Below are 10914 nucleotides of genomic sequence, written 5' to 3' on the forward strand. Positions count from 1 at the left end.
ATAAGCAACTGCTCTTGTGCCCGTGAAAGCTGTAATATTTTGTGTAAAGTTATGCACGATTCGGTAATATGCCGATCGCTATATCCACTTACAATCCGATCTTCATCGAAAATGAAAGTAGTTTGGAGATGCTGTATGATCTGCTAAATGATGATTTATTTGTTTATCTCAAATCAAAATGTATAACTTACTATAACTTAAATCAATAAGCTACTAATTTGCTTATTGTTAAATATTGAATAGATTTTTCAGAGAATGTGAAATTCAATAATGAAGTTTAGCATTTGCAAAATGTGTTAAAATCTTCTTTATTACTAAATTCAATGACCACCATGGTTTTAAATTATGTGTTAATCGGAGTGTGTTCACTCTTATTTGCGATTGGAAAATCGGATTTGACAGATACTATAACCCATGATGGGTTTTGCGGTTTATACAATGGGCAAGTAAGTATACAAATTTCAATTTTTTTAATGTTTTGGTATATTGGCACTTTCTAATCTTTTTCAAATGGTTAGATATGTAAGAATCATTTACGTGGAAACGCTGTGTGGTATAATTTTTCACATGAAGGTGGATTGTTAAATGAACAAATCACAGCAGGATTATGGGATGAAATGATTGTAGGACTACCAGAACCCTGTCGAAGTGCAGCTGAGGTATGTTAATATGAAACTTATTAAATTTTGTACACTTTTTGACAAATAATTAATAACGACATCCATTTAAGATCAATAATTTGAGTATTTACATCCTGATATATAAAAACAACAGGCACACATATACACACAGATTTTAAGTCAAGTGTTTTCTTCTTAAAAATCCTTTCGTTCAATAAATAGTTTGTTACGAATAGTCATTCCTAACATCAAGGGAATAATATTTTATCTCACGTAACAAACTCAACAAACACATAATTCAAAGAAATTTTGAATTACAAAATTTGTTTCTTGTCTGAAAACAAATTTATAAAATCACTTTTTTTCGATAAAATCTTTTTTAGTGAAAAAGTGTTGATGCATAATCAATCATACAGGTAATTAATTTTGCTTTTTCTTAACCTTTTTTTAAAAAAAACTTTCAAAATTTCTAATATTTTGTATTATAATATATTCATTTATTTTCATTACTTTCATTTTGATTATATTGTCATACTTCTTAAATGTTATTTCTTCCACAATTTTATTCGTTTTATATATAAAAAATCCACTTTTTTCTACTTTTCTTAAATATTTTGTTTATTTAAATCTTATCAAGATCATGTTTCTTGACAGATGTTCAGAAGATGTAAAGTACCTAGTTCCGAAACGTCAATAGTAAATAAATAAATGTTTTTTTAAAAAAAACTTTTTTTTATTACTTTTTGGATTTTTTGTTTGAAACTCTACAAAATATTATATATATATATATATATGTATATATATATTTTTTTTTGACACCAAGCACAAAATTCAAAAAAAATTTTTATTAAAGAAGAAAAGGTCTTATCATTACAAATCAGCATATTTTATATGTGTCTTGCAGAAACTTTTATGCACATATGCCTTTCCTGAATGTCAGTACAATGCTGATATACCTATTGGTCTTCCAATTTGTTACGAAGATTGTATAGCAGTGAAAATGCAGTTCTGTTATAATGAATGGGCTATGATAGAAGACAAAAAGTCTAGAGGAATATTTTTTAAATCTAGGGGCCATTTCTTATTACCTGACTGTGAAACTTTGCCAAAATTTGATGTAAGAAGTGAAAAGCCTACTTGTTCAACAGCAAGTCTCACAATAATGAATTTTGAAGAAGTTACATGTATGTGTGCTTAATGAACTACTTTATGCATTCTTGGGATTTATTAACTGCTATGATGTTTATTACTAGATGACTGTCGTCATGGTACAGGCCGTTTTTATCAAGGAGTGGTAAATACAACATATTCAGGTATACCATGCCAACATTGGAGCTCACAAAAGCCTCATTCTCATGTAAGGCCCCCAGATGTTTTTCCTGAAGTTCAAAATGCTGAAAATTATTGTCGCAATGCTGGAGGTGAAGAACCATCACCATGGTGTTACACAATGGATGAAAATGTTAGATGGGAAAGATGTGATATACCATTGTGCGGTAATTGTTGAATTTTGTTACGGTTGTTGTTTTCTAAGTTTTCTAAGAAACTCTTTCAATCATTTTGTAATTATTTTGAGGAAGACTGAAATATTTTACTTTTAAATGGTTTATTTTGAACTAATCTATTGAAACATTTCAGCTAATTTCTCGGAAGGAAATTTGCCAACTAACATAGTGATGGAAGAAGTTTTCACTCCAATATTTATTCTTACTCTAGCAGGTGTTGGGTTTGCGGTCATTGTTTTAATTCAACTCATTATTCTGTTTGCTTATCGAGTTTATAATCATAAGCAACAAGTTGTACTTGGTTATGATAGAGCAGCAACTCAAGATCATAATATTGATTTAGACAAGCTTCCTAGCAATCAAGCATATCATAGAACTGGTGCACAATTAAATCCGAAACTAGAGAAGCTAGAGTTTCCGAGAAATAACATCTTATATATTAGGGATTTAGGGCAAGGTGCATTTGGCAGAGTTTTTCAAGCTAAAGCTCCCGGTTTAGTCAGTGAAGAAGAATTTACACTTGTTGCTGTTAAAATGTTGAAAGATGAGGCCTCAGAAGATTTGCAAGTTGATTTTGAGAGAGAAGCATGTTTACTTGCTGAGTTTGATCATCCAAACATTGTAAAATTACTAGGTGTTTGTGCAGTAGGACGTCCTATGTGTTTATTGTTTGAATTTATGGGCAGAGGTGATTTAAATGAATTTTTAAGATCATGTAATCCTTCAGCTCATCTCATTGGGTCTTCTGCTATAAAGCTACATGAAGGAGTGAATTTAGGGTACTTAGAGTTATTAAACGTAGCACAGCAAGTTGCTGCCGGTATGGTTTATTTATCTGATAGAAAATTTGTACATCGTGATCTTGCAACCCGTAATTGTTTGATTGATGATAATATGGTGGTTAAAATTGCTGATTTTGGTCTATCCCAGAAAATATATTTACAAGATTATTACAAAGGTGACGAACATGATGCAATTCCTGTGCGATGGATGCCTTTAGAAAGTATATTATATAATAAATACACTTTAGAATCAGATGTTTGGGCCTACGGTGTATGTCTTTGGGAAATATTTTCATTTGCTTTGCAGCCATACTATGGAATGACACATGAAGAAGTAGTTAAATTTATAAAAGAAGGCAATATGCTAAGTTGTCCAGAGAATACACCTCCGGAAGTGTATGATATAATGAAAATGTGCTGGCAAAGGAAACCACAGTCACGACCTAAATTTAGAACTATATATCAAACACTGGACAACATTCAGAGAAGCAACAATGCTCAAGTTGTACAATGAAATTACTCCTTTCATATTACCTATTAATTATTCAGATATCTGTTACCATAATGGTATTTTATCTTATGTGTATTTACATATGATTAACGCTATCTATCAAATTTATTATCTAACTTTAAGTATATTTTACAACAAACTGTAAATAGTATGTATTGTACGTATTCACGTATTCACGTATATTGTACGTGTTTTCAACCGTAATGAAATCTTCAGATTTCTTATGAAATCTTGAATATATATTTTTTCTTATGATTTATTTTATCAAGAAGTGATTAATGGTGATATTTTGAATCTCTGCAGCTTTTGCAATATGTGATTTTTCAATTCTTCATTCATTGGGAGTTTGTATTTCATATGTATTTGGAACCTTTTATAAAGGTAAACTTGAATTAAACTGTATTATATACATAACACTATATTTGACTTTGTGACTGCCATTTTGATCTTGCTTTTGTAAATAGTATTATTTAACTAAAAAGTGCATTTATAATTAGAAAATTAATTCTTTTAACAAATATTTTGATATTTGTAAAACTTGTTCAATGTAGTTGGTTAGTATTAAGAATGAGATGTATTTGTTTATATTTAGAAGTAATACATCATTTGCATATATGGACTCAAGTATAAAATAGACCAAGAGAATTGATTATAAGACTATCAAAATAATAAAATATTTGTACAACATAAACAGTATTTTATATAATTTATTTTGAATTAAATATTTTTTATAACCATTTTTTAAACCATTCTCTGTATTAAGCAAACAATAGTTTCTCATCATCCATAAAATTAAATTAAAATATCATGAAAATTGATCTTTTGAAGCATTCAATATTTAAATTACATCATTAGATTCAACATCTAAGCACTTTTGTCAACATCTAATGAAATATCATCCCATTTCTTTTTTCTTTTACATTTTAAACAGCCCTCTGAAGATTGCAAACATTTTGAATGATAAACCGCATGGCATAAATTGCACTACAATAAAAAAATTAGTTACAATTTTGGTCACTTGTATCTATTACCTCAAATTCACAAACTCGCATTACCCTAAATGTGGTCTCTAAATTAAAAGGGTATAGCACTTTAACATTATTGCAAATTTCACATATATATCCCTTCTGACAACAGAGAGAGCAATCAGTGACATGAGCTATACCAAATTGTACAACTTTTGAAATTTCTTGTTTCAAATATCCACCTGGAATTTGTGTTAAGTCCTGTACAAAAATTAATATTTAAAACACAGTATGTAAAAAAAAAACCTTGCTCAGTCATAATTCTTCTTACATTGATAGAGTAAAGATGGACATGTTCATACAAATAATCTCTTGGCCACAATTTCTTTTGTAACTCTTCAATCACAGGTTCCCTGCAAGTGAATAGGTATGCTCTCAAGAAATTCAATTGTATTCTTAGTGCTTGCAACTGTGACATATCTTCAATGACACTATATATGTACGGATTTAATATCTATAAAATATAAAGTCAGTATGATATTAACACAATACTAAATAACACAAAATTACTTTTAGGTCAATCAATGGATGATGCAGAAACTCCTTTAGAAATCGGGCTGCACTGTGAGATACATTGTATTTATGAAAATCCCAATTATATACCACTTTAGCAGGTATTACAAATAATTCTGTGCTCATACAAGATTCACAATAATAATCTCCACTGAATGCGCAAACTCTATAAATTTACATATGATTGTTTAGACTTTCATGTTCTTAATGTAATTTTAAAGTGTTAGAAAGAACTTACTGCTCTCTTGTAACATGAATACCTAATGCGTTGGAACAACTTTTGCAAGTAAAATTTTGATGACGGAGACCTTTTTGTTGAGCCAACTGGCATAATTGTTCAACATGCCTTTGCAATTCGGGCAATGTAAATATACTACTTAAGCTGTTAGAAATTATCTCAAACTCAGCAAGCTAAAAATAATTCTGAGATTTTTTCACAAGTATTTACAAAATTTACCATCAATATGAATATTAAAACAACCTCTGGTTTTGTGGAATCCAATTCTTCTGGTTCATTTGCTGATGATGATAGCTGTTGGTAAAAATTCTCCCAAATACTTTTCAAATCAGGTGTGCTGTCGAGCTTTACTGTATTGACGGTGTAACTTTCTAATAGAGCATTATAGCTGGAAACATCATTGCCTTTTACAGAATTTTGACGTGACGTACTAGGCCTTATATTATCAATATCAGATTTTATGGATGTTACTTGCTCAGTTCCATCTGACCAGGCAGATTTTCCGGAAAGTGAATTTCCTATGAAGGGTGCCTTGTCTTTTACATTAGAATCCGGCACTGTGTTGATAGTTTCATCACATTTAGTTTCATTAAGTAGATTTTCTATTTGTTGTTGAGTTTTTGAATTATCTTCACTATCATTATTAACAGATTTAGATAAAATTATATCTAGGGCTTCTTGTTCATTGAGAATTAGATTCTGGTTTAAGCTCGACGATGGACTTGGCATGAAGTTATCAGTTAGACAAATATTGCGGAAAGAAGGGATGGGAATTTGTGTAGATTCATGTAATGTGCTCACAATGTCTACTGCAGATGAAATCTAAAATAATTACAACCAGAATGTTTTGATATTTGAAATATTCGCAAAGATAATGATACTTTGAGAACAAAAACTATTTTAAAAGGACAGAGAAATGAAGAAACTAATAACTAATGAAGAAAAACTTGTGAAATTACCGGATGAGTTTTCATAGCTGGAGCCCATATGCCAGCAATCAATAATGTTTGGTGATTCCAGGAATTTAATAAACTAGAATTGTAAGGTAAATTAAATGTCACACTGCTTTCAAAGCCTTCAATATACTTTTTAGCTATCTCCATCAAATCATTGTCTCTCAAAAATGCATGATTTTTATAATATGGAGACAATGAATTTAAATCTCTTCTCATAATATCAAAGTATGAGGATAATAATCCATCATTAAGAGCTAAACGCACCCATGAGCGACAATATCCTATATCATTAGTCAATTGTTGTAAAGATAATATCTGTAAATTAAATATTATTTTAAAACATTCACTTCATTCATGTTTGAGTGAATAAAAGATTATTAACAAAATGACTTTCTTCGTTATTTTTTAGTTGCAACTGAGTATGGTATTCCATAATTAATTATAATAGTAATGCTAAGTTGTTCCAAGCTAAAGTTCATTTAACTTACATTATCTATAACATCACGATGAGAAAATACAAGTAGCAAAGGCCAGAAACTAATTTCTGGGGGTTCATCAATTTTATCCAATAATACATTTTTGGCCTTTCTAATTAACGTGTCTTTTAACCCATGCAATAAAATTGCCTCTAGAATAACACACAAAGAGTTTGTGGCATCATTACCGCACAGAACACCTTAAAAAAGCAACAAATAAGAACGAATACTTAATTAATTTAAACTAAAAGAATATTATTATTAAACTTAATTTAATTTACAAGCAAAACTTCAAACGATTATTCATATTTATTTTTACAACGATTTGGTCTGTACAAATACCATTTTTATTATCTCTCAATTCTAGCTGAATTTCCTTGATGCTGTTTGATAACTGAGTTATCAAGGAATTTTTAATCGATGCATTTGTTCCATTTTTTCTTTTAATCCTGTTAAGAAATAGAGACATTTTTAGAACATATTATATATAATTTATTTAGAGTTCTTGGTCCTTGATGACAAGTAAATATTTTCAAAAGTGTTCAATCCACGAATGATTTTGACAGCCAACTGTCAAAATTTTAGTAAATGTCATTTTGCTGTCAAATTATTGAATAATATAAACAATTTATTATCTTCCGGTAAAATAATAGAAATTACCAATAATAATGCATTGTTAGAAAAATGCTAAATAGATAAATACAATTTTAGTAATATGAGTATGCAGATAAAAAATAAAAATAACCATAGTGAACGGAATTTGACAAATACTGAAGTAATAGTTGAGCAGTGATTAGATAGAATTAGAAAATCAGATGTCATTAATAATTTGGATAAAATTAAATTAATATTCAATAGGGAATTAAATATTTTAATATTTTATCCTATAAGCTCGCCTTTTATAAACAGATAAAAATATATTTTCTCCATGTTGTAGAGACCGTATGGCAACACTACAATTTACAAATGGAGTTTTTTGACTGATTTGTTTTGTGTCCGGCTTTTGTTCGAAAGCCAAAAATTGTTCAATACAAAGTGCTCTTGTTGATTGTTGTTAAATTAATTGTTGTGTATGCTTATTATAACAATATTATTGCTTTCATTCGTGAAACTAATGTGAAACTTGTGATGTGATCGTGTAATCTGCAAATATGGTTGAGCAGTGACAGCCTCTGTACTACAATGCGTCATGACTGTTAGGAAAACAGATTTACTCGACACCCAGGTTTGAATAAACTTTAAACAAATTATTAAATAAAAGTGCTTATTTCATATTCTTAATATAATTGTACTTATGGTTCCCATTCGCCTCGTCTTTGTGTGCTCTCGCTTATGATCAACACGTTTCTTTAAGGATGGGTTAAGGAAAACTATCCTTTTCTTGTGTCATGTTTATTTTCTTATAAGATGATAATTAGGAATGTTGTATAGTACATTTTCTTTACTGTAATTTTGTGATATGGTAATATAAACTTCGATTAGTTTCCTTCGGTCCTTTTCAGTGGCTTAAGGTGAGCCATAAATCTTACCCTTAATCAAATTAATATTGTGTCATGTATTGCATAATATTCAATTAATTAATATTTCTTAATTGTACCTTACATCTGTGCCATGTGCTATATGTCTATTCGATTCTTCAATTATATCAATATTCAAGTTTTTAATATTTTTTCTTAATTGCTTCGTTTTGTTATATTAATTGGTGTAATTATATTTGTTGTTTTATTATGATTATTAATGGTCGGTTGTTGTTATTATTCATGATGCTATATTTAAATATCGGTATGCGTTCAATTTGTTTATCGCACGAGATTGTTATGAATTCAACGAAATGTTGATATAACTATTGTATTATTATTTTTGCTTTAATTTTATTTTGCTGTCGCGTTTTAATTAAGTGATAAATGCTAATGAAATATGCACATATATTTTTGTACGAAATTTTTATCATAGATAGAGAACAGTCAGTACAGTACACATTTGCTATTCTTCAATAATAGTTATTTATGTTTGTGATGTTAAAAAAAATTACCATAGTGCACTACTCCATATGAGTGTTGTTATTTAAAATTAAAATTATTTAACAAATAAGTGCAAAAGGAGTGCAGTGTATTTATATTTATAACTTTACTAGCAAACCCGACTAACTCCGTTTCGCCACCAGATGGTTTCGTGAGAAAGATGAAGAAAATTTTTTGTTTTGTTTTATATTTAAAAAGGAAAAATTTGATTTTATTACGCAACAGTAATGAATTTATTTCGATTACAAAAATGAAGTGTTTTTAGTTGAACTTCTCTAAGTAAATGAAAGTGAATCCGCAAATTATCCGTTTCATTGAAGTGCTCTTTGGTAAACCACATTTTTTGTTTTTTGGTCTGACGTTAAAACAAACAAAGCGGATGGTTTTCCAACTCGTGAACAGGCAACGTATAACTTCCCATGTGAAAAACAATGATTTTTAAATAATCTATTTGAAATTTATCCCGCAAACACTAAGCGATTGCCCTTGCGACTTGTTATTGCGAACACAAGGCGAACTGGAAATTGCAAACGTTTGAAGTCAAACGGAAGACCAGTCGGAATCATTGGTATGTCACCAAATCGCCAGCAATTTTTGATTGAATGGTGAAATTCAGTGCGTGTACATCGTTATTGTTTGCGGCAAGAATTGCTCGTTAACTTAACTAAGCTTAATTCTGATAATTCTCACTAATGTCATTACTCGAATAACCTTAGCTATAAACCTTGCGGAGCCCGAGACCTTTCCAACGAATGCAAAATTGTCGAAATCGGTTCGTGCGTTCTGGAGTTATATCGTCAGGAAGGAAAACCCAGGATATATATGCTATATATATATATATATATATATATATATATATATATATATATATTTGTAAAATTTTTAGCAGCCCAACAGTCGAATTAAAAAAAGAGATTAAATAACAAAATTATTTATTCCATTATACGTTATATATATATATATATATATATATATATATATATATGTATATATATTTGAAGTCTTGAATTTGATGTTGATATATATGTTTAATTTGAGTTAAAAAGTCGGGCGTTACATCAATAAAAATAGTATGAGATTTTTTTAAAAATTTATTTATTTAAAATCCATACGTTTCGGCTAGCATCTTAGCCTTCATTCAATGGTAATTTAACTATAAAAATTAAAACTAAATAAATAATATGTAAGAGAAATTTCATAGAAAAACAACAACAATAATAATAATAAAACACTTACAATTTTGTATCCTAATATAACATATGAAACCATTACTAATGGTATGAGTATGTGCACATTGATCACAGATTGTAAAACACACTAATAAACATGATAACTTAACAAGTTGTCGAAACTATGTATTTACTGTTCGAAGTTTGAGATAGAAATGTCACATTTTTTCAAGGGATGTAGATTTTTCGAAAAACCAGAAAAAATTTTTAGGCTTAAAATATACTTTGAACCTTTTAGAATATGAGGAAAAATATTCCATACCTAAAACTTTATTTTTTTACTTGTAATTATGAGCTTTTCCCATGCGCGTCGGGCTGCTCCGAACCGACACCGCTCAATTCATTAAAAACTGGTGGGGCGCATGGCATCGTGCCTTAAGGCAAATTGCTGGAACTTCCCGTACCAAAAATTATTATTTATTAAAAAAAAACGATTAACATTTGCGAAAAAATTTTACTTCGAAAAAATTAGATTTTTGAGAAACTATTATGTCCGCAACTAAGTTTTGCTGTTTTTCGATGAAAATGTAACTTTATTATATACAAACTCTTACATCTGATTTATTCAAAGTATTGCCCATCGCTAGACACATCTTTCGCACAACTTTCTGGCAGAGCTCGAATATCTTGGCGCCAAAAGTGTTCGTCTTTTGAGGCTATCCACGAACCAAGTCATTTTCTAACGTCTTCACATGAGTTGAACTGCTGATCTGCCAGGTCCTGTGCCATCGAATGGAACAAGGTAAAATCGGATAGTGCAATATCTGGGAATATAGTGGGCGGGGTAGGACTTTTCATTTGAGCGTTCCCAATAAGTTTTAATAGTCTTGGAAACGTGAGGCCAAGCGTTGTCATGCAGTAAAATCATTCTGCTCGTATTGTGGCCGTTTTTCGCGCAGTGCTCGGCAAAATTGCGTCAATTGAGTTTGACACAGTACTCCAGTGATAGTTTCGCTCGGTTTCAACAGCTCATAATAAATAACACCGACCTGGTCTCACCATATGAAGAGCATAACCCTCTCAGTAAATATTCGGCCA

General features: G+C 30.0%; 2 protein-coding genes across 2 annotated transcripts; one reads left to right on the forward strand and one right to left on the reverse strand.

Moving 5' to 3' along the window:
* Positions 1 to 19: 19 nt before the first annotated feature.
* Positions 20 to 3506, forward strand: LOC113376963 (tyrosine-protein kinase transmembrane receptor Ror2). Its single transcript, XM_026617102.1, has 5 exons — positions 20 to 446; positions 519 to 659; positions 1525 to 1804; positions 1874 to 2116; positions 2259 to 3506. The coding sequence occupies exons 1-5, from the start codon at positions 324 to 326 to the stop codon at positions 3419 to 3421; spliced, it is 1950 nt and encodes a 649-aa protein (XP_026472887.1). The 5' UTR covers positions 20 to 323; the 3' UTR covers positions 3422 to 3506.
* A 757-nt stretch (positions 3507 to 4263) lies between these two features.
* On the reverse strand, positions 4264 to 7132 carry LOC113377600 (pleckstrin homology domain-containing family M member 1-like). The gene is made up of 9 exons (XM_026617971.1): positions 6969 to 7132; positions 6639 to 6826; positions 6154 to 6465; positions 5438 to 6016; positions 5195 to 5367; positions 4954 to 5122; positions 4715 to 4897; positions 4474 to 4644; positions 4264 to 4402 (listed from the first exon to the last, which is right to left on the reverse strand). The coding sequence occupies exons 1-9, from the start codon at positions 7093 to 7095 to the stop codon at positions 4283 to 4285; spliced, it is 2022 nt and encodes a 673-aa protein (XP_026473756.1). The 5' UTR covers positions 7096 to 7132; the 3' UTR covers positions 4264 to 4282.
* Positions 7133 to 10914: the final 3782 nt, after the last annotated feature.

This window comes from Ctenocephalides felis, unplaced genomic scaffold (genome assembly GCF_003426905.1).
Source record: "Ctenocephalides felis isolate EL2017-DRISC unplaced genomic scaffold, ASM342690v1 CF-g0.4_SCAFFOLD_01886, whole genome shotgun sequence".
Classification (NCBI taxonomy): domain Eukaryota; kingdom Metazoa; phylum Arthropoda; class Insecta; order Siphonaptera; family Pulicidae; genus Ctenocephalides; species Ctenocephalides felis.

Coding starts and splice junctions, on each gene's coding strand:
- LOC113376963 (XM_026617102.1), top strand. CDS start 324: ATGACCACCATGGTTTTAAATTATGTGTTAATCGGAGTGTGTTCACTC. Junction 447..518: donor GCGGTTTATACAATGGGCAA/GTAAGTATACAA, acceptor TCAAATGGTTAG/ATATGTAAGAATCATTTACG. Junction 1,805..1,873: donor GAATTTTGAAGAAGTTACAT/GTATGTGTGCTT, acceptor GTTTATTACTAG/ATGACTGTCGTCATGGTACA.
- LOC113377600 (XM_026617971.1), bottom strand. CDS start 7,095: ATGTCTCTATTTCTTAACAGGATTAAAAGAAAAAATGGAACAAATGCA. Junction 6,017..6,153: donor CAGCTATGAAAACTCATCCG/GTAATTTCACAA, acceptor TAATTATTTTAG/ATTTCATCTGCAGTAGACAT. Junction 5,368..5,437: donor TGGATTCCACAAAACCAGAG/GTTGTTTTAATA, acceptor AATTATTTTTAG/CTTGCTGAGTTTGAGATAAT.